At 48.5% G+C, this 23,338-nt stretch overlaps 1 protein-coding gene across 1 annotated transcript in view; it reads left to right on the top strand.

Annotated features, from left to right (window-relative positions):
- LOC115463214 (zinc finger protein 585A-like) overlaps positions 1-23,338 on the top strand; it is a 72,292-nt gene that overhangs the window by 29,280 nt on the left and 19,674 nt on the right. The window contains exons 4-5 of the mRNA XM_030193528.1: positions 18,909-19,717; positions 19,784-20,015. Coding sequence (XP_030049388.1) covers positions 18,909-19,717; positions 19,784-20,015 — 1,041 coding nt within the window. The remainder of the gene's footprint in view (positions 1-18,908; positions 19,718-19,783; positions 20,016-23,338) is intronic.

The raw sequence follows: 23,338 nt of genomic DNA, 5'->3' as shown, positions 1-23,338 counted from the left end.
ATTTTTCTTTTCTTCTCACGCCCAAGGTTGATTTTTTTTCCCTCTTTGACGCTGGCGACATCGCCTCAGGAATCTTGTTTCTTCTTCCTACACCTCTCTTACTTAAAAATAAATGAGGAAGGAAAAGCCTGCCTTCCTGCCTGTTCATAAATTCTAAATAAGTGTCGTTAATGGAACCAGTGGCGTAGCCACAGGTGGGCCTGGATGGGCCGGGGCCCACCCACTTAGGGCTCAGGCCCACCCAACAGTAGCACACGTTCGGTGGTAGCTGGTGGGGATCCCAAGCTCAGCCAGCTGAAGACTTCCCCTTGATGGTGACGAAAACAGTACTCTCAACGATACCGGCACCTGCTCAGTTTTCTGCACATGCCTGCTGCAGACTGAAAAGGTAGAAATTAGCGTTTTCTTACCTGCTGAGATATTTTTTTGGTGGGGGGGGGGGGGGGGGGGAGGGGAAGAGAGCACTTGGTGCCCACCCACTTCTTGCCTAGGCCCACCCAAAATCTGTAGTCTGGCTACGCCCCTGAATGGAACGCAATGCTGTGGCCCAACTCACTAATAAAAATAAAATTAACCATAGGTTTCTAAACTTCCAGGCCTATGCTTCAACTTTCACTTCCCTAGCCTAAAGGGCACCTGAAGAAGCTTCACTACAGTACTACTGCTACTACTACTTATTATTTCTAAAGCGCTATTAGACGTACGCAGCGCTGTACACTTGAACATGAAGAGACAGTCCCTGCTCCACAGAGCTTACAATCTAATTAGGACAGACAAACAGGACAAATAAGAGATATGGGAATATTAAAGTGAGGATGATAGAATAAGGGTTCTGAACAAGTGAACAAGGATTAGGAGTTAAAAGCAGCATCAAAAAGGTGGGCTTTTAGCTTAGATTTGAAGACGGCCAGAAATGGAGCTTGACGTACCGGCTCAGGAAGTCTATTCCAGGCATATGGTGCAGCAAGATAAAAGGAACGGAGTCTGGAGTTAGCGGTGGAGGAGAAGGGTGCAGATAAGAGAGATTTACCCAGTGAACGGACATCTCAAGATATACATTTTCCTTGTCCAACAGAAAGTATTAACTTTGGAATTTATTTTAGAATTTGTGAGTGAAAATCGAACTCAACAAAATTCAGCCGTGACGGTGAGTGTTTGATTTTAAATACTGGCTCCTCTGGGTGTTTATACCCGGTGGTATCCGGATAACGGTTGGCTCTGAATGTCTGTGTCTCACGTGGCTGCCAGTGGTATTCAAAATTGGTACCAGATATTCCCACCCCTTAGCACTCACACTCTTTAAATGCTTTCTGATTCTGATACTATATCAAAATTAACTGTTGATTTAATATTATAAATAATATCAGTTTGTTTTTGTTTCTATCACTGTGTTTAGAATTCACAAATCCTTTTTTTTTTTAATGCACTCAGCACTTTCACTAATCGGTGATACAGAACTTTCTCCAAAGACAAGCAGGCTGCATATTCTCACAAGTGGGTGACGCCACGTCGGCCCCGGAGGATTTTAAAGCAAAATCTAAAAATCTCTTTTACGGCGTTCCGTCGCGCGAGCGATCGCACTGCGCATGCGCGCGCGCGCACACCTCTTCCCGCTCGCTGTGCGGACACGCCCCTCAGTTTTTCTTTTTCCGCGTCTGAGGAGACACGGAGTTCGTTAGTGCTTCGTGTTTTCTTCAGGTCCTCGGAGTAATATCTCTTTTTTTATTTTTTCATTTGTACTTTTTCATGGCAGGCTCATTGTGGCTTATATATACAGGTACTTTTAGTACCTGAGGCAAGGAAAAGTTAAGTAATTGCCAGAGTCACAAGGGGCTGTGCCTGAAATGAAAACAAAGCATTTAAGCTTCTCTTTTTTCTTATAAAAGTGCTGGTATATTGTTATCTGTGGGCTCTCTCTCGCCAGCAAATAAAACAAGCCCACATTTTTAGGATCCATTTATTAAAACTTAACAAATGGCTCTCGAGAGCTGTGAGAGCCTGCTTCAGCACACCACTTTAACCCTCACAAGTGGTGAAGGTGTATGTCACAGGAGAAAAGCAGGAGCCTAAGCAGGTGCAACCCTGGTCAACCACTGAATGGGCAACCTGGTGACACAAAATCAGTGGTGTAACCTTTGAAGTGAGTCTCCACCCGCCTCGGCGTCTCCTGCTCTGCAGGTCATTCGGGCGCATCGGCGGATGTGTCTTGGGCCGGATCATCTCCCTGTGAAGCGCAAGTAGTGTCTCAAAGACGAGACGTATGCTACTTGTCAGGGATGCCCGAAGGAGATCAATTCTGGAGTCCGACAGAGACCGATGCACGCTGGGTATAGTTATGCATCGAGTAGGTCTCCACCTGCCTCGGCGCCTCCTGCTTGGCAGGTCATTCGGGCGCATCAGCGGGTGTCAGTACCATCGGTGCCCAGAGCTTTGCTCTCTCTGTTATGGAGGTATCCGGGCTTCAGACATCAGTCGGTGCCGAGAGTGTTGCTCCCTCTGTTATGGAGGTATCCTGGCATTGGACGTCGATACACCGGTACCAGGTATCAACGGTGCCATCGGTACCGGGTATCATCGGTGCCATCGGTACCGGGTGTCATGGGTACCGTCGGTACCGAGTATCATCGGTACCATGGGTGCCGTCGGTACCGAGTACCATCGGTGCCATGGGTACCGTCGGTGCCGAATATCATCGGTGCGTCGGTACCGAGGAGTATCGGTACCAGGAACATTGGTACCATGGTCGGTGCCATGGGTCCCGTCGGTACCGGGTATCATCGGTACCATGGGTCCCGTCGGCACCGGGTATCATCGGTACCATGAGTACCGTCGGTACCGAATGTCATCGGGGCATGGGTGCCGTCGGTGCCAGGTATCATGGGCACCGTCGGCACCAGGTATCATGGGCACCATCGACCATCGGTACCAGGTATCATCGCCCATCGGTACCGAGTACCATGGGTACCATCGGTATCGGGTATCGTCGGTACCATGGATACCATGGGTATCAGGTATCATGGATACCGTCGGTACATGAGTACCATCGATACCAGATATCATGACCAGGTACCATCAGTGCATGGGTGCCATTGGTACCAGGTGTCATGAGCACCGTCGGTACCATGTGTACCATCGGTACCGTTGGTGCTGTTGGTGCCGGATATCATGGGTACCATCGGTACCACATGTCATGGGTACCATCGGTACCAGGTATCATGGGTACCATCAATACCAGATATCATGACTATCATCGGTACCAAGTACCATGGGTACCATTGGTACCGGGGGTCATCGGTACCATGTGTATCATCGGTACCGTCGATGCCATGGGTACTATCGGTACCATCGGTCACATCTCTGTTATGGAAGTCATCTGGCAGTCTGGTTTCGATTCCCTTGCATTTCCAGATTTTGTCCTTGGCTTCGGGACCATGGATACCATTGGATGCCATGGGTGCTACCGCCTCCTGCGGCATCTAGCTTTTCACCTGGTCTCCTTCACCGATGCTGCCTCTGGTAGGGGTGTTCGCGGCCTACTGGGGCAACTTCTCGACCCCGTCGTAGAACTTACCGCGCCTCCATATCGGACGCGTTTGGATCTAAGCTGCTCTGTTTGAGTAGTTAGCTCAGTTCAATGATGGTTCATCTGATGAACATGAAGGTCATGGGGTTTTCTCTGCTGAGAATCCTCTAGATCTTCTATCTGTCTTGACATTACAGTGGAGATTGTGAATCAGCCCAATGCCCAGATGCTCGAGGTCCTGGACTACCATCTTCACCTGAGTCTTCTGCCACTCAGAACAGATAGGAGTTCTAAGAACTTGCTTCGGCGCCCCCGGGGCAAGAGCATACATCCTTAGCCTCTTTTGGAGAATGGCGTACCAGGCTGGCATGATCGCGTCCACAATCAAGTCCTGCCAGATCTTTACGAGCATTCCCTCCGGAGCAGGCTGAACCTTTTCACCAGGTGGTCAGGTAGCACACGGTGTGTCGCAGGTTCCTGTCCAAGGGCATTTTCGACACTTGTAATGTAACACCTAGATTTCTGCTCTAGGTATGGTGATGCGCAGACTCTCATGACTGTGTGCCTCTCACCTGGAGGAGGAGACTCAGCAGAAAATTGTAGATATGCTGTGCATACACTTCCTCATCTCGGAAGTTCTTTAGAGAGAAGAGTAGTTTTCCTTGTGCCTTAAGGGGTCGTACCTATACTCCTACTTCTCGACAGCCGGTTCAGGCTATGCCTCAGCACGCTCGTTCTAGTCAGCGGCGTGCACCTAATCAGGCCCCTGCAGCTATTCCGCAGGAACCAGAGAGGGGTTTTTGACTGGCTCCAATTCAGCATAGCCACTATATAAAAAAAAAAAAATGTCCGTACCGGCCAATCTGCCTATCGGGGGGGAAGTTTAAATTTTCTCCACCAAAGGTGACTTCTTTTATCCTCCAACCGGTGGGTTTTTTCAAATAGTCCGGTTAGGATACATTCTCAATCTGGAATCAAACCCTCCACATTGTTCATTGGGAGCTTAATCCTTTAGCTTCCATCAAAAGTGAGTACTTGCAGAGGAACTCTCTGCCTTTCTCAGCGCCAATGCAGTCGAGCCCGTTCCACCAGGGCAAGAAGGGTTGAGATTCTATTCCAGGTCCTTCCTTGTGGGTTGCGTCCCATCATAGCCATAAGGGGCCTAAACAGATTTTGGTTCAGGATGCTTTCCCTGGGCATCCTTCTTCCCATACTTCAGGAAAACGATTGGTTATGCTCTCTGGACTTACAGGACCAGAGTATGTTTTTCCTAGTGCCTAGCTGTTGTTGCAGCGTATCTTCATGGACTGGGAGTGCATGTGTTCCCTTAACACGATGATTGCTCGTCTCAACAGATTACAGCACAGTAAATATTGAGACTTCTAGGCACATGGCTTCCACAGTTCGCGTAACTCCCATTGCACATTTACACATGACATCCGCTCAGTGCATCCTAGCTTCCCAGTGGTATCAAGTTTAGGGTATCTAGAGGATGTAACCCAACTGTTCGCCAGTCTTCGGAATTCCCCTCAGAGGTGGTTAATTCTCTCCATTTTGATTCTGAGGCGTCCCGTCCACCTTACTCAGTCAAAAGCTGCTGACGAAGGTTGCATCCCTCCTGGCTATCCAACCAAATTATTTTAATTCAACCAAACAATCGGGTTGTGATGTACTCGATAACAAAGGAGTACTGGATCTTGCCCTCTGAGTCAGGATGCCATGCAGATGTAGCGGTGGGCCCGCAACGCGGCATGTTTTCTCCAAGCCACTTATCTAATTGACATAAACAGCAGTCTGGCCGACAGGCTGAGCAGGATAATGCTACAGTCATGGTTGTTGAGCATGCCTATAGTTCGAAAGATCTTCCGGAAGTGAGATACCCCCTCAGTGGATCTTTTTGCTACTTAGTCCAATCGCAAAGTCCCTCAGTTCTGTTCCAGGCTGCAGGTTCACGGCAGGCTACCATCGGATGCCTTTCTCCTTCTTTGGGGGACAGGTTTTCTGTATGCGTATCCTCCCATACATCTGATGGAAAAGACTTTGCTGATTCTCAAGCAAGATTGTGGAGCCATGATTCTGATTGCTCCTTTCTAGCTGCGTCAGATAGGATTCCCTCTTCTTCTTGAGTTGGAATGTTTTCCAGCTCTCATTACGCAGAACGAGGGGGCACTTCTACATCCCAACCTCCAATCTCTGGCTCACACGGTCTGGATGTTGAGAGTGTGGGTTTCGTTGAGTTTTCCAGAGTGTCTCCTGACTCTTGCTTGCTTCCAGAAAAGATTTCACAAAGAGGTGTTATTCTTTTTCATGGAAGAGGTTTGCCGTCTGGTGTGACAGCAAGGCCCTAGATCCTGCCTCTTGTCTTATACAGACCTTGCTTGAGTTCTTTCTACACCTGTCTGAGTCTGGTCTCAGTGGAATAGCTATTGGAATAGCTAGTGGAATAGCAACATGTAGAATCTCCAATAGTAGCAACCAGGGACGTATCTGAAAGTCGGCGGTAGCGGGGGCCGAAGCCAGAGTGAGGGGGCACATTATAGCCCCCCCCAGCCATTTCCGACCCCCCCTGCCGCCCTGGGTACCTTTGCTGGTGGGGGACCCCAACCCCCACCAGCTGAGGTCCGCTTCCTCCTGCCGCTGCGAGGTTTTTTAAGTTCTTCATCGGGATTCGTCCTCCGTCACTCTGTGCTGCTGTTCAAAGAAGCTGCTAGCTGAATGCAGTTTCGGACTGAGTCTGACGTTGCTGCTGCACGTTGTACGTGCAGGACGTCAGACTCATGTACAACTTGCAGCAGTGACATCAGACTCAGTCCGAAACTGCATTCAGCTAGCAGCTTCTTTGAACAGCAGCACAGAGTGACGGAGGACAAATCCCGATGAAGAACTTAAAAAACCTCGCAGCGGCAGGAGGAAGCGGACCTCGGCTGGTGGGGGACCCCCACCAGCAAAGGTACCCACGGCAGCGGGGGGGGGGGGGGGGGGGGTCGGAAATGGCGGAGGGGGGGGCTATAATGTGCCCCCTCACTCTGGCTTCGGCTGGTGGGGGTTGGGGTCCCCCGCCAGCAAAGGTACCCATGGCGGCAGTAGGGGGGTCCAGGGCGAAATCTGCTTTCCCACTCATGGCAGGCTCAATGCAGCTTACATGGGGCAATGGAGGGTTAGGTGACTTGCCCAGAGTCACAAGGAGCTGCCTGTGCCTGAAGTGGGAATCGAACTCAGTTCCTCAGTTCCCCAAGACCAAAGTCCACCACCCTAACCACTAGGCCACTCCCATGTATTTTTTAAATTTAATTTCTTATTTGCTAGAGTTTCATTCAAAACAAAGTGCACACAGGAGGGAGAGAGGAAGGAGAAGGTAAAGCAGAAAATGAGTCTGATTTGACTTGCTTACTTTATTTTTTGTCTTTTAGATTGTAAGCTCTTTGAGCAGGGACTGCCTTTCTTCTATGTTTGTGCAGCGCTGCGTACAAAATGCTTAATAGTAGTAGTAGTAAACCAGGAGGAGCAGCTGCTGTGTGAGGGGAGGAGAATGAGGAAGAAGAGCCTGAGGGGCTACAGCAGGGAATGGATTGAGCAGTGCCAGGCTCATTTCTTCTTGTGTGTGTGTGGCATTGCCTGGCACTGTATCCCCTGCTGCCCACCTCCTGCTGTGGCATTGCCTGGCACTGCATTCCCTGCTGCCCACCTCCTGCCAGTGTGAGGGGAGGAGAATGAGGAAGAAGAGCCTGAGCAGTGCCAGGCTCATTTCTTCTTGTGTGTGTGGCATTGCCTGGCACTGCATCCCCTGCTGCCCACCTCCTGCCAGTCTCCCACCTGCTCAGCAGTCTCCTTCCAATCTCCACACCACCGGCTCCAGCGCTGGCTCCCTCCCTCCCTCCCTCCCTGGAGGCTGCTTTGGACTCACTTTGCTGGCTCACTTTTAGTGCTTCAGGATCTCAGCAAAACCCCGCCCCCATCCAGGAGGCAGTGATGTCACAGGGACTCTGCTTTAAGTGGATGCAGGGAATTGTAGTCCTTCAGGATACAGGGAAACTAGGACTGGTGGGAAATAGAGTCCAGTAATACAGGTGTTCTCAAGCAAGTCCTGGGGATTCTCTCAGCCAGTCAGGTTTTCAAGATACCCACAATGAATATGCATAACATAGGTTTGCATACAATAGAGACAGGATATGCATATTTATCTGAGGCATATTCGTTCTGGATATCATGAGTAAAGTGGTGTGGGAGCCTTGTTAGTCCACTTTTGAAAGTAATAAATAGAAATATATTCTGATGTTTGTCAACATTTGCTCACTTCTGATCTGAAGAAGGGTTACCTTTGAAAGGTACCATCTTATTTTCTTTTCTATGTGTTGTTTTATTTCTATTTATTAGCTGGGTATCTTGAAAACTGGTCAGGCTTGGTGTGTGCTGAGAACTGGGTTTACAATCTCTGTGCCAGGGACTTCCCATGTCCCACAGAAGTAGGTTGGAGAAAGAACAGGAGACAGCATGATGTCAGAAAGCTGAAGCTGATTCACCCCAGATTTTCATTCTTCCTGATACAGCTGCTGCCATTTTGGTACACCTAAAACAATGTAATTGATAGGGTGACAAGCTCCGCTTACTGGCTTCAGCCCACATAATGGGCCAGATATGCTCATGCATCGAGGATGGTATGGGAGTTGCGTTCCAAGATGTATGAAGAGAGGCTTGCTGACCTGAACATGTACACCCTGGAGGAAAGGAGGAACAGGGGTGATATGATACAGACGTTCAAATATTTGAAAGGTATTAATCCGCAAACGAATCTTTTCCGGAGATGGGAAGGCGGTAGAACGAGAGGACATGAAATGAGATTGAAGGGGGGCAGACTCAGGAAAGATGTCAGGAAGTATTTTTTCACAGAGAGGGTGGTAGACGCTTGGAATGCCCTCCCGCGGGAGGTGGTGGAGATGAAAACGGTAACGGAGTTCAAACATGCGTGGGATATGCATAGAGGAATCCTGTGCAGAAGGAATGGATCCTCAGAAGCTTAGCTGAAATTGGGTGGCGGAGCAGGTGGGGGGAAGAGGGGGTGGTGGTTGGAAGGCGAGGATAGGGGAGGGCGGTCTTATACGGTCTGTACCAGAGCCGGTGATGGGAGGCGGGACTGGTGGTTGGGAGGCGGGAAATACTGCTGGGCAGACTTATATGGTCTGTGCCCTGAAAAGGACGGGTACAAATTCAAGGTAAGGTATACACATATGAGTTTGTCTTGGGCAGACTGGATGGACCATACAGGTCTTTTTCTGCCGTCATCTACTATGTTACTATGCCGGCTCCTGTTCTTTCTCCAACCTCCTTAGCTGAGACTTTCTCCTCCTCCTCCTCCCCTCTCAAATTGATCTTCCCCCAGGCACCAGGGTACCAAGTCACCTTAGCAAAGCTTCTAAATGACCTGTTCCTGGAGGATTTCTGACAACCTCATCCTGCTGCATTATGGGACCTACAGCTCTGATTTCCTTGGGTAGAATCAGGGACTATAAATCCCACAATGCTTTGGGGATCTAAGTTGGAAACCATAACTGGATAAAAAGGCTCCCCCTCCTGGGATCAAACTCCTAGCTAGGTTGATCAAAAACCAGCTGATCTACAGAACTGCCAAGTAGCTCAGTTCCAGGCGGAAGGCTTTTTGGCCAGTCCTAGTTTTGAACTTACGTTGTCAACAGAAATCAAACAAAATAAAACATGGAAAAGAAAATAAGATGATACCTTTTTTATTGGACATAACTTAATACATTTCTTGATTAGCTTTCGAAGGTTGCCCTTCTTCGTCAGATCGGAAATAAGCAAATGTGCTAGCTGACAGTGTATATAAGTGAAAACATTCAAGCATTACTATGACAGTCTGACAGGGTGGGAGGATGGGGGTGGGTAGGAGGTATGCATGGGGACATCAAAGCATATCATTGATATTCTAACAGGGTGGGTGTGGATAGGTGAGGGGTGGGGTGATCAACAGAGACATACAGCTTTATGGTTTATAATGGGCTAGGAACCCCAGATCCTTGTTAAGTCCTTTCTGTTGGGTGTTAAAATATTCAATCATTCTGACTTCAAAGGTCTTACGTTCTTGTATGGTTTTAAAGTTACCTTTCAGGATTCTCACTGTGAAGTCACTGGTACAGTGTCCTGGTCCTGTAAAATGCTGACCAACAGGGGTGGGAGCCCTACTGGCACCAGCATTGTTCATGTAAATTGAATCTTGTCTTAAGCATCTGGCCTGTTTCTCCAATATAGCATCCCTTCGTTACATTTTTTACACTGAATGATATATACCACATTGGAAGATGAGCAAGTGAAAGAGCCCTTTATGTTGAATATCTTTCCTTTGTGGATGACTTTGGGGTCCTGTGAAATATTTTGGCATAGTTTGCAACTGGATAAATTACAGGGAAGTGTGCCCTTCTGTTCCTTTTCAGTCTGTGAAGGAAGTTTACTTCTGATTAGCTTGTGTTTTAAATTGGGTGGCTGTCGGAAGGCCAGTACTGGTGGGGATGGGAATATCTCTTTCAGTAATTCATCCTCCTGGAGTATAGGTTGTAGATCTCTTATGATTTTCCTCAGTTTTTCCAGCTCTGGATTGTATGTCACTACAAGGGGGATTCTGTCTGTGGATTTTTTCTCCTTGTACTGTAGCAGATTCTCCCTGGGTGTTTTGAGGGAGGAGGCAATATTCTTGGAGATTATTTTGGGGTTGTAGCCCTTCTGTTTGAAAGATTCAGTCAGGGTTTTAAGGTGTCTGTCTCTGTCCCCTGGGTCAGAGCAGATACGGTGGTATCTTGTGGCTTGGCTGTAAATGATGGATCTTTTTGTATGTGAAGGATGGAAGCTGGAGTTGTGGAGGTAGCTGCATCTGTCTGTGGGTTTCTTGTATATAGATGTTTGTATACAGCCATCACTGATTGAGACCGTGGACGTTGCAAAGCAGTGTGGGACTTGTAGTGCCTGATAACTACCAATTGGAATGAGCACTTCAGGTCCCATAATGTTACCAGGATAGGGTTGTCATAAATAACAGAAGTGGATTAAAATCTCCCTCCTGGAACTGGGTAAGGTGGCAGCTCTGGATCTAACCCTGGTTTTGCCACATCGCATGCAAGGATTCACGGCTCTGCTTCTCTGAAGGAAGTTGGTGAGAGGGGAAAACGCAGGACTGAATCCATCAAGAACTCCCTGCATTCTCCTCCTGTGGTGGGTGTGTCCAGGCTCTCCCCTCCCTCTCTTTTTGCTAGGATTACCCGGCATTCCTGCTCACAGCAGGGTCCATTCATTCTGGAGACAGAAGGAGAGTGTGTCAGACAGACAAAGGGATGGACTGGCACAGCTCAGACAAGTTCATATGTGCACCCAGTAGAAAGTACCACACAGCTGGAAAGGGCTTGCTAGTCCTCTGCAGGGGAAGGGTCCCAAGGTAGCCCCCTGATCCTGCTGGCCTGTGACTCCCCTTCTTTCAGGGCTGCAGAAAAGCTGGAGAGCAGGCAGTGATCCCGGCACAGGTAATGGGGGAGGAGGATGCATTGAGTATCAGAGGAATGCATGTTTCTATCTGCAGGCAGGATATCATCTAGGAACACTGGAGGCATGAGGGGATCAAGAGCACAGGTGCATGGAGGTGTCTCTGAGCCGAGTGCATACGGAGCAAGAGCCTGCATGCACCAAGTGCTAGCTAGGTGGGGGGGGGGGGGGCAGTCAGGGATGGTTATTTGTATATAAGAGGACCTGGTGGATTGGGGGGAGAGGCATCATGGATTTTCTTTTATTTATGTATTAGTTACATTTGTATCCCACATTTCCCCACCTATTTGCAGGCTCAATGCGGCTTACATAGTACCGTAAAGGCGATCACCAATTCCGGTATGAACAATTACAAAGTGATGTAGTGGTAGAATAAGGTTCATGTGTAACAGACATAATAGGGAATCGTAGAGATGAAGAGTTGTGTTGAGTCCATTACGCTCTTTGGTTTCGATTGTGTTGCAGGGTTCAGGCATTTAAGTAGGGTCGGTAGGGTATACTTTTTTTTTTTAACAGGTTAGTTTTTAGTGATTTCCGGAAGTTTAGGTGGCTCATAAGTTGTTTTCACGGCTTTTGGTAATGTGTTCCATAGTTGTGTGCTTATGTAGGAAAAGCTGGATGCATAGGTTGATTTGTATTTGAGTCCTTTGCAGCTTGGGTAGTGGAGATTTAGGTTTGTTCGTGTTGATCCTGTTGTGTTGCTGGTTGGTAGGTCTATGAGGTCTGTCATGTATCCCAGGGCTTCGCCGTTGATTATTTTATGAACCAGGGTGCAGATTTTGAAAGCAATACGTTCTTTGATTGGGAGCCAGTGCAGTTTTTCTCAGAGGGGTTTGGCGCTTTCGAATCGCGTTTTTCCAAATATAAGCCTGGTTGCCGTGTTTTGAGCAGTCTCAAGTTTCTTTATAATTTGTTCTTTGCATCCCGCAGTGGCGTAGCGAGGGTGGCTGCCACCTGGGGCGGTTTGCCGCTGTGCACCCCCCCCCCCTTGTGCAGCATGATAACCCCCCTCGGCGCATCACCCAAGCCCCTTCCCCGAGTGCATTCTTGCCTGCCGTGTGCACGCCGCTGGGGGGGGTGTCGGTTCCACTGGTTCCCTGCTCCCTCTGCCCCGGAACAGGAAGTAACCTGTTCCGGGGCAGAGGGAGCAGGGAACCAGCGGAGCCGACACCGCCCCAGCGGCGTGCACCCGGGGCGGACCGCCCCCACCGCCCCGCCCTTGCTACGCCACTGGCATCCCGCATAAATTCCGTTGGTGTATGAGGAGGGGGCATACATCCAAGATCTGGTATAAGGAGGGGGAGGGGTATCAGGGGGCTATGTTTCCAGTATCTGGTGTATGAGGGGATATATCTGGGGGGATGGGGGATACTACTACTACTTAACATTTCTAGAGCACTACTAGGGTTACGCAGCGCTGTACAATTTAACAAAGAGAGACAGTCCCTGCTCAAAGAGCTTACAATCTAATAGACAAGTGAACGGTCGGTCCGATAGGGGCAATCAAATTGGGGCAGTCTGGATTCACTGAACGGTAAGGGTTAGGTGCCGAATGCAGCATTGAAGAGGTGGGCTTTAAGCAAAGACTTGAAGACGGGCAGGGAGGGGGCTTGGCGTAAGGGTTCAGGAAGGTTGTTCCAAGCATAGGGTGAGGCGAGGCAGAATGAGCGGAGCCTGGAGTTGGCGGTGGTGGAGAAGGGTACTGAGAGGAGGGATTTATCCTGTGAACGGAGGTTACGGGCGGGAACGTAAGGGGAGATGGTGGTAGAAAGATAGTGAGGGGCAGCAGACTGAGTGCATTTGTAGGTAAGAAGGAGAAGCTTGAATTGAATGCGGTATCTGATCGGAAGCCAGTGAAGTGACCTGAGGAGAGGGGTGATATGAGTATATCGGTTCTGGCGGAATCTGGTACACCAGGTGTTTATCGGAGAGGAGCTGTGTACCCAAAATGTGATATATGAAGGAGTGTGTCTGTGGGTCTTAAGCACCCAGGATCAACATGAGAGTGTGTGTGTGTGTTGGGGGAGGGGCATGCAATAGGCATTGGGTGTATGAGGCGGTGAAGTGTTCTGGGAGACCATGTACCTAGGATTTAGTATGAGGGAGTGTGTCTGGGAGGGGTGGACATCAAGGGTCATCTGTTTGAGTTGATATGTTTCGTGGGGGGGGGGGGGGGGGGGGGGCAGGCACCCAGGGTCAGATGTGTGAAGTGTTGTATCTTGTGGAGCCTCAGAACCATGGGCTAGATCACAGGTTCTCAACCCAGTCCTCGGGACACAGCAAGCCAGTTAGGTTTTCAGGATGCCCACAATGAAAATGCATGAATATATTTGCATACAATTTATTTTATTTATTTATTTAGATTTTGCTCACACCTTTTTCAGTAGTAGCTCAAGGTGAGTTACATTCAGGTACTCTGGATATTTCTCTGTCCCAGGAGGGCTCACAATCTAAGTTTGTACCTGAGGCAATGGAGGGTTAAGTGACTTGCCCAAGATCACAAGGAGCAGCAGTGGGATTTGAACTGACTACCTCTGGATGTCAAGACCTGTTCTCTAACCACTAGGCCACTCCTCCACTCCAATGGAGGTAACGAATGCAAATTTATCTCGTGCATTTTCATGGTGGATACCCTGAAAAGCTGACTGGCTGGCTGTGTCCAGAGGACCGGGTTGAGAACCCTGGGCTAGATGTACAGAGAGGAAAGTACCTAGGAATTGGTGTTTGGGGGTGTATTGTAAGGGGCTGCAAAGCAGCCAGGGCCAGATCTACGAGCTGTTCTCTCCTGAATTTTAGAGCAGAGATTCTCATAACCCTTGTTTTGTGGTCTCAGACTGCAGCCTCTTGCTAGATGGCGAAATTGACAATTTTGTCCTAAAACACCCAGTTAATGTCAGGAGAAAGAAATGATGGGGCAGTTTTCAGCAAGGTGGGTAGTTTTGAAGTCCACGGGGACTTTCCCAGCTTCTGCAAGGTCTTTGGCTATAAATGTCCCGGCGGACTTTGCATTTCTTCTTTTTGCAGACAGGGCTGGTGCATGCTTCCCATCCCACCTGGCCCCTGCTCCCTTCCCTACAATATCTGAATCTAGCCACACTGTGAAATTTACAGAATAGTGCATGAGTCACTTTGCTACCACTGACCCGCAAGCGCATGCTGGCAAAAATATCCCAAGTGGCAGAATGTGACATTTTAAAAGGATGCCCCTTTCTCCCCAACTCCCAGTTCAATCATTGCAACAACAGTCCTGAGATTGGGAGCCATGTTCCACAGCTCCAAATCTGACCAGCAGATGTCGCCATTGCTCGATGACTGTAATGTCTCTCTGCAAACCCTGGGAATTGTGAACACTGCAGAAGATCTAGTAACATTGTAGATGACGACAGAGAAATACCTGTACGGTCCATCCAGGCTGCCCAACAAGATAAACTCATACGTGCTACTTTAAGTGCATACCTGACCTTGATTTGTATCTGCCATTTTCAGGGTACAGACTGTAGACGTCTGCCCAGCATTAGCCCTGCCTCCCAACCACTAGCCCTGCCTCCCAACCACTAGCCCCACCTCCCAACCACCGGTGCTGCAACCCAATCTCTGCTGGTGAGTTACATTCAGGTACATTGGATATTTCTCTGTCCTAGGAGGGCTCACAATCTAAGTTTGTGAGGCAATGGAGGGTTAAGTGACTTAGCCAAGATCACAAGGAGCAGCAACGGGATTTGAACTGGCCACCTCTGGATTGCAAGACCGGTGCTCTAATCACTAGGCCACTCTTCCACTAGCAACATTCCATTTAGAAGCCTGCCCTTGCAGATCAGCAATGCGGCCACTGCACGATTTATCTGTGTTTGCATGCTTAAATCATGATCTAACATCGCACCCAAATTTCGGGGCCCTTTTACTGAGCTGCGTAAGCGTCTATGCGGGACCAACGCGTGCCAAAATGGAGTTACCACCCGACTATCACATGGCTCTTGCAATAATTTCATTTTTGGCGTGCGTCCGATATTTTTTATTTTCAGGCACATGTATTGGACGCGCGCCAAGTGGCATTTGGCGTGCATAGGTCATTACCGCACGGATACCGCGTGAGTCTTTACCACTAGGTCAGTGGCTGGCGGTAAGGTCTCAGGCCCAAAATAACACGAGGCAATTTTCATTTTGCCACACGTCTATTTTTGGCAAAAATACTAAAAAGGCATTTTTTTACAGGTGCGCTGAAAAATGGATTGGCACACGGCCAAAACTTGCGCCTACACTACCGCAAGCCATTTTTTAGCGTGCCTTTTTAAAAGGACCCCTTCCTGTGTTTTTTGTTTTTCAAATATTCACTCTGCAGCTCCTCAATACCTCTCCACTCTCATCTCTTGCTACATTCCTCCCCGGGAACTCCGTTCACTGGGTAAATCTCTCTTATCTGCACCCTTCTCCTCCACTGCTAACTCCAGACTCCGTTCCTTTTATCTTGCTGCACCTTATGCCTGGAATAGACTTCCAGAGCCGGTATGTCAAGCTCCATCTCTGGCCATCTTCAAATCTAGGCTAAAAGCCCACCTTTTTGATGCTGCTTTTAACTCCTAACCCTTATTCACTTGTTCAGAACCCTTATTTTATCATCCTGACTTTAATATTCCCTTGTCTCTTGTTTGTCCTGTTTGTCTGTCCTAATTAGATTGTAAGCTCTGTCGAGCAGGGACTGTCTCTTCATGTTCAAGTGTACAGCGCTGCGTACGTCTAGTAGCGCCATAGAAGTGATAAGTAGTAGTAGTAGTAGTAGTTGGGGTTTTTTTTCAAATATTGTACAGAGGCACATCTGAATTGTCGATACAAATAGAGGGGCATTTTCGAAAGGGACGTCCAAATTTCGATTTGGATGTCCTTGCAAAAAGGCCCGATCCAGGGGCGGGGAAACCCGTATTTTCGAAACAAGATGGCCATTCATCTTTTGTTTCGAAAATACTGTCAGGGATGTCCAAATCCTTAAATTTCGCCGTCCCTAGATTTGGACATCCTTAGACATGGACATTTCTGATTTTTGGCGATTTTCGAAACCAAAGACATCCATGTCAAAAACGACCAAATGCAAGCCCTTTGGTCGTGGGAGGAGCCAGCATTCATACTGTACTGGTCCCCCTGACATGCCAGGACACCAACCGGGCACCCTAGGGGGCACTGCAGTGGGCTTCATAAAATGCTTCCAGGAACATAGCTCCCTTACCTTGTGTGCTGAGACCCCCAAAACCCACTACCCCCAACTGTACACCACTACCATAGCCCTTACGGGCGAAGGGGGGCACCTATATATGGGTACAGTGGGTTTGTGGTGGGTTTTAGAGGGCTCGCTGTTTCCTCCACAAATGTAACAGGTGGGGGGGGGGGCCTGGGTCCGCCTGCCTGAAGTGCACTGCACCCACTAAAACTGCTCCAGGGAGCTGCATACTGCTGTGATGGACCTAAGTATGACATCTGAGGCTGGAACAAAATATTTTTAAAGATGTTTTTTGAGGGTGGGAGGGGGTTAGTGACCACTGGGGGAGTAAGGGGAGGTCATCCCTGATTCCCTCTGGTGATCATGTAGTCATTTCGGGCACCTTTTTGTGCCTTAGTCATAAGAAAAACAGGTCCGGGTGAAAACGTCCAAGTGCTCATCAGGGATGTCCTTGTTTTTTTCAATTATGGGTCAAGAACGTCCAAGTCCCGCCTTCACTACGCTTCCGACATGCCCCCTTGAAATCTGGAAGTCCTTGCGACGGTCTGCAGTTGGAGATGTCCAAATCGGATTTCGATTATACCGATTTGGACGTCCATCTTCCGATTTATGTCGAAAGATGGACGTCCTTCTCTTTCGAAAATAAGCCCGCTAGCTGCCATTACTCATCTAAGATTGTCATGCTGTTTAAGTGTGCGTTTCCGTGGAGGTGTTAGCACAATTTTCTCATGCAAGGGGGTTTCTCTTTGAAATTCTTTTCCTCTATAGATTAGAACTGAGTTAAAACCTTGTTATTTGAGCAATCTTAAGTTGTATTAATGGTCTATGACTCTGTTGTATGTATTGAAGTATGTTTTGCATTTTTAATCATTTTTGTACACCACAGTGAACCCTTTCTAGGGAAATTAGCACTGTACTGATTCTGTTACGGGAAACTGGACAAAGAAAGGATTATATATTATGAGTAACGTTTTGAATATCTCGGCACTTAACTTGCATGATTGTCGACTCTGCTTCCACTCCTCCCCCTGACTGCCCACAACAAAGCTGGTTTCGGCTTGGGCGGTTACAAGAGACATTCAGTGGCACCATCCGGTTAACGGTCGCTGAACGTCTCTGGATTGCCACGCACAGGCGATTTAACCAGGCAGGATTTGCCCGGTGAAATGGCTTTGAATATCGACCCTGTTAGAAAATAGAGGCTTAGATTTAATTACTCACCAGGGCAGATTGACCATTCGGGCAACCGGGCAGCGCCCAAGGGCCCGAAGGCTGTAGGGGGCACATAGGCCCTGGCATGCCGCTTGTGATCTAGTGGCCTCAGCGGGGGGGGGGGGGGGGGGGGGGGGGGGGGGGGGGGGTGAGGGGGGAGGGCTGTCGCTATTTCTCTCTGCCCGGCACCACTGTATTTTAAGAACGGTGGCCGAGACTGTTGAGACCTGCGAGACTACCACGGGAAGTCTCGGACGCCATTTTGAAAAGACGGCGGTGCCGGCAGGCGGGGGAATAGCGGAAGCGCAGCAAGGCAGGAAAGAACATGCCCCTCCGCAGAGGCCAACAGACTACCAGGACCCTCAGGTAGGACTGGGCCAGCGGGGACATTGGCTGCAGCAGCAGGGGGGGTGTTGGGCAGCGGCCGGGTGGGGGGCCCAGACCACCCTCATTCCGCCCCTGTTTCCTTTTCAAATGAGAATGGAAGGTGATTTACAAATCAGGTCATAACGAGGATTAGTGGGGAAACTTCGCTCTCTGGTTTGCAGCCTGCTGCTGTTACCCCTTATCAAATTCTCCACTAGGGGGCAGCGAGCAGCTGTGGCTCTGTACAAAGTCGCCAAAAAACAGCGAAGATGACACAGATGAGCAAAATAAAAACGAAAAAGGAAAAATAAAAACAGTGAAATAGGAAAAAGGAAAATGACAAAATATGTATTTTTTGAGTTTTCCTTTTTTAATACATATTTTGTCATTTTCCTTTTTCCTATTTCACTGTTTTTATTTTTCCTTTTTCGTTTTTATTTTGCTCATCTGTGTCATCTTCGCTGTTTTTTGGTTACTGTTTTTTGCGAAGACAGGTTTCTTCTGTATTTGTTATAATCTGTACAAAGTCGGCCATCTAAGGCCTTCAGTCATGCTCATCTGTCAATAGCTTGTAGCTAAAACTTGCTGTCTCTTTTTCTTACCAAGCAGGTGGTGAATCCATGAATGGAGGATGCACAGAACCTCCGGAAGTTGCATCCAAAAAGAACGGAGACTTTCCCCAGCATTGCAAAACATATCAGCAATGAGAGAACCACTGTAGGAAACATGGAAGAGAGACCATTCCCAGGAGACATGGGAGAGAGACTGTTTCCATGCCTTGACGGTGAGACAACCTCTCCAGGGGGAAACAGGACAGAGACTATTTTCATGTACTGACAGTAAGAAAAGTCTCCCAGGGAACATGCTGGAGAGATTCAATCCAAGCGTTGTTACTGAAAATACCATCTTGGGGAACACAGAACCTCAGACAGGTGGGAAACAATATGGAGCCACTAACAGTGGAAACTCCATAGCGAAAGATGCAAAAGAAAGACCATTTATGTGTCCTGAATGTGGGAAAGGCTTCCGGCAGAAGGGAAGTCTGACAGCACATCAAAGTATACACACGGGCGAGAGACCTTATAAATGTACAGAGTGTGGGAAAAGTTTCAGGCAAAGGAGGCATGTTGTTAAACACCAGAGAACACATACCAGAGAGAGACCATACGAGTGTCCAAAATGTGGGAAAAGCTTCAGTCAAAAGGACTCCCTCGTCACGCACCAGAGAATCCACACAGGGGAGAGACCGTTTTTGTGTAAGGAATGTGGGAAAGGGTTCAGAGACAGCTCAAATCTAATCATTCACTTGCGAACCCACACTGGGGAAAAACCATATACGTGTGCTGAATGTGGGAAAAGCTTCAGCCACAAGGGGTCGCTTACGATTCACGAGAGAACCCACACCGGAGAGAGGAGGTACACGTGCCGTGAGTGTGGCAACAGATTTAATAACAGCTCAAGTCTCGTCAAGCACCAAAGAATCCATACGGGAGAGAAACCCTACATGTGCGCAGAATGTGGAAAGTGTTTTGCGCATAACTCAAATCTCACAACGCACTGCCGGGTTCACACACGAGAGAAATGGTACAAGTGTACCGAATGTGGGAAGAGCTTTAGCCAGAGCTCCTATCTGATCCGGCATCAGAAAATTCATACTGGGGAGAGACCGTTTGTCTGCACAGAATGTGGGAAAAACTTCAGCGATTGTTCGAACCTCATCATCCACCGGAGGACCCATACGGGGGAGAAACCGTATGAGTGTCCTGAATGCAGGAAACGATTCAGTGACAGCTCCAGTCTGATATCGCACCAGAGAACCCACACCGGGGAGAAACCCTACACCTGTACTGACTGCGGCAAGAGTTTTGGCCGTAAGGCAAATCTTACCACGCACCGTAGGATACACATGGGGGAAAGAAAGCACACCTGTACAGAATGTGGGAAGAGTTTTGTTCAGAAATCGTACCTCGTGCGGCACCAGAGAACCCACACGAGGGAAAAACCATTCGTGTGCAGCCAGTGTGAGAAGAGATTTGGAGACAGTTCCAGTCTTCTCCGGCACCGGCTCATTCACACAGGAGAGAGACCGTATGCGTGCAAGGATTGTAGAAAAAGCTTTACACGCAGCTCACACCTATCGGCACACGAGAAAAGTCACACCAGAGAGAATTGCAGAGAATGAAGAGGTTGTGATCACCTGGGTATTTCCCATTCCTGTCAGTAAAAAGCCTGATATAAGAAAACCGGCCATGGAGGTGATGCCAAGTGGATTATTCTGTGAATCATGTGGAGAGGACCAAGAAAAATGTGGCAGAAAAGATACAGAAATATATCCCAATGTGCCCAGTGCAGACTTCACTATCCAGCTTATTTTCGAAAGAGAAGGGCGCCCATCTTTCGACACAAATCGGGAGATGGCCGCCCTTCTCTCAGTCTCAGAGGTGCCCAAATCAGCATAATCGAAAGCAGATTTTGGCCGCCCTCAACTGCTTTCCATCGCGGGGCCGGCCAAAGTTCACAGGGGCGTGTCGGCAGCATACCGAAGGCGGGACAGGGGCATGGTTAAGAGATAGGTGTCCTTGGCCGATAATGTAAAAAAGAAGGGCGTCCCTGACGAGCATTTGGCCGACTTTACTTGGTCCATTTTTTTTCACGACCAATCCTCAAAAAGGTGTCCCAACTGACCAGATGACCACCAGAGGGAATGGGGGATCACCTCCCCTTACTCTCCCAGTGGTCACCAACCCCCTCCCACCCAAAAAAAAATATTAAAAAACATTTTTCCAGCCTCTATGCCAGCCTCAAATGTCATACCCAGCTCCCTGACAGCAGTATGCAAGTCCCTGGAGCAGTTTTTAGTGGGTGCAGTGCACTTCAGGCAGGCGGACCCAGGCCCATCCCCCCCACCTGTTACACTTGTGGTGGTAAATGTGAGCCCTCCAACCCCCCCCCCCAAACCCATTGTACCCACATGTAGGTGCCCCCCTTCATCCCTGAGGGCTATGGTAGTGGTGTACAGTGGTGGGGAGTGGGATTTGGGGGGGCTCAGCACACAAGATAAAGGAGCTATGTACCTGGGAGCAATTTATGAAGTCCACTGCAGTACCCCCTAGGGTGCCCGGTTGGTGTCCTGGCATGTGAGGGGGACCAGTGCATTATGAATGCTGGCTCCTCCCATGACCAAATGCCTTGGATTTGGTTATTTTTGAGATGGGCGCCCTCGGTTTGTCCATCTCTAAGGTCGGCCTAAATGTTGGGATCTGGGTGGTCCGGACCGTATTATCGAAATGAAAGATGGGCGCCCATCTTGTTCGATAATACGGTTGGTTCTGCCCCTTCACGGGGCCGTCCCGTTGTATGCATGGTAGACCTCTTTCCCTCATCCCGAAGCCTTACACACATCACCCTTCACAGCAGCTCAGCATGAGCCCAATTATCCCCTTTTGACGGGGACAGTGCCCTTACGGAGGTCCTTGTTGAAAGCTGGGCCCTCAGCTGCGAACTGGACCATTTTTAAGGTCCTGTGTTCCTGCCGCCATTTTGTTTTCCAGAGGCAGGGTTGGAGGTGGCTTGGGTGCACGGGTGCAGTTTTGCCTTTTGGAACATAAAAAACTCAGGGTTTCCCATTTCCTCTGGGTGTGGATTTGAAGGCCATGATTTGTGTATGGGAGGGGGAACCTAAAATAACTTCACAGGGCTACTGCATGACCCAGGAAGAATTCCTTCCTGAACGTAGGACAGGAAACAGTAAAACCTGGGTTCCGGCTTGGACTCCTGAAGGTTTTATTGTAATAAAATTTTGTCTTCTTGAACCCTGTGTGTGATTGGCCTCCAGAGAGATGGTTGCTGAATGTTGCAGGTGAAGGAAGTAATGAACAGAATCTTGGCCAGATTTTCAACGTCTGAAACAACTGGTAACTTTTACATTTCCCTTTTGGGCATAACTCAGATCGTCCTATATCCTGTATGTGCCCAGCGAAAAACAGCATACCAAGCTCAGAATGTGTTCTGTTGAGCTACTTATTAATTAAACATGGCCACTAATTGCCTTAAAGAACTCATTCTCAGCATAGCATGCTGTGTTCTCTCTGCAGTACTCCAAGCATAAGCTAACATAAGTACATAAGTAATGCCATACTGGGAAAAGACCAAAGGTCCATCGAGCCCAGCATCCTGTCCCCGACAGCAGCCAATCCAGGTCAAGAGCACCTGGCAAGCTACCCAAACGTATAAACATTTTATACGTTATTCCCGAAATTGTGGATTTTTCCCAAGTCAATTTAGTAGCGGTCTATGGACTTGTCCTTTAGGAAACCGTCCAACCGTTGGTTTTAATATTTCAGCAGACACGTTACCAGAGGATCACAGCCTTATATAGGGCACATTGTCCACCAGCGGGATGCATTAACTCTACCTTATGGATTCAGAGGATGCTGTGGTGTGAGGATCGTCGATACCAGGGGGAAAGGAACCAATATCTTTTGAATCAGTGGAAAGCCCTTCTGTTAGTAATCATGCATAGTGGGGTTGCCAGTAGACTCAGTGTCGATCAAAGAAGTTGATCCAGTCCAGCTTTTGAATCAATCCTGTAACCCATTCCTCTCACTTAGCTGGGTTAGGTTCTCTGGTCTTCTCCGAGGGCTGACCTTGGGGTTCGGGAGACTTGGTGTAGACAACTCACTTCAGGTTCCCTCCAAGAAACCTGAAGTGAGTTGTCTACACTCCAAGAACCACACGGTAGTCAGGAGAGTCAACAAAATCAACTAAACTTTATTTAACAATTTAGAACGAAGTAACGGTTGACATGATAATCCTTGGCCTACAGTTATGAAGGCATCTCAGGTTTGATCTTACAGTGTCACATGAGCAGAAAACCCTTACGCCCGACCTATAGCCAGATAACACCCCACAATTTCTCCGACGTAACACTACTACTACTACTACTATTTAGCATTTCTATAGCGCTACAAGGCATACGCAGCGCTGCACAAACATAGAAGAAAGACAGTCCCTGCTCAAAGAACTTACAATCTAATAGACAAAAAATAAATAAAGTAAGCAAATCAAATCAATTAATGTGAACGGGAAGGAGGAGAGGAGGGTAGGTGGAGGTGAGTGGTTACGAGTCAAAAGCAATGTTAAAGAGGTGGGCTTTCAGTCTAGATTTAAAGGTGGCCAAGGATGGGGCAAGACGTAGGGGCTCAGGAAGTTTATTCCAGGCGTAGGGTGCAGCGAGACAGAAGGCACAAAGTCTGGAGTTGGCAGTAGTGGAGAAGGGAACAGATAAGAAGGATTTATCCATGGAGCAGAGTGCACGGGAAGGGGTGTAGGGAAGGACGAGTGTAGAGAGATACTGGGGAGCAGCAGAGTGAGTACATTTATAGGTTAGCAGAAGAAGTTTGAACAGGATGCGAAAACGGATAGGGAGCCAGTGAAGCGACTTGAGGAGAGGGGTAGTATGAGTAAAGCGACCCTGGCGGAAGATGAGA

This window comes from Microcaecilia unicolor, chromosome 1 (genome assembly GCF_901765095.1).
Source record: "Microcaecilia unicolor chromosome 1, aMicUni1.1, whole genome shotgun sequence".
In the NCBI taxonomy this organism is placed as follows: Eukaryota; Metazoa; Chordata; class Amphibia; order Gymnophiona; family Siphonopidae; genus Microcaecilia; species Microcaecilia unicolor.
This window is presented reverse-complemented; position numbering and strand designations above follow the sequence as displayed.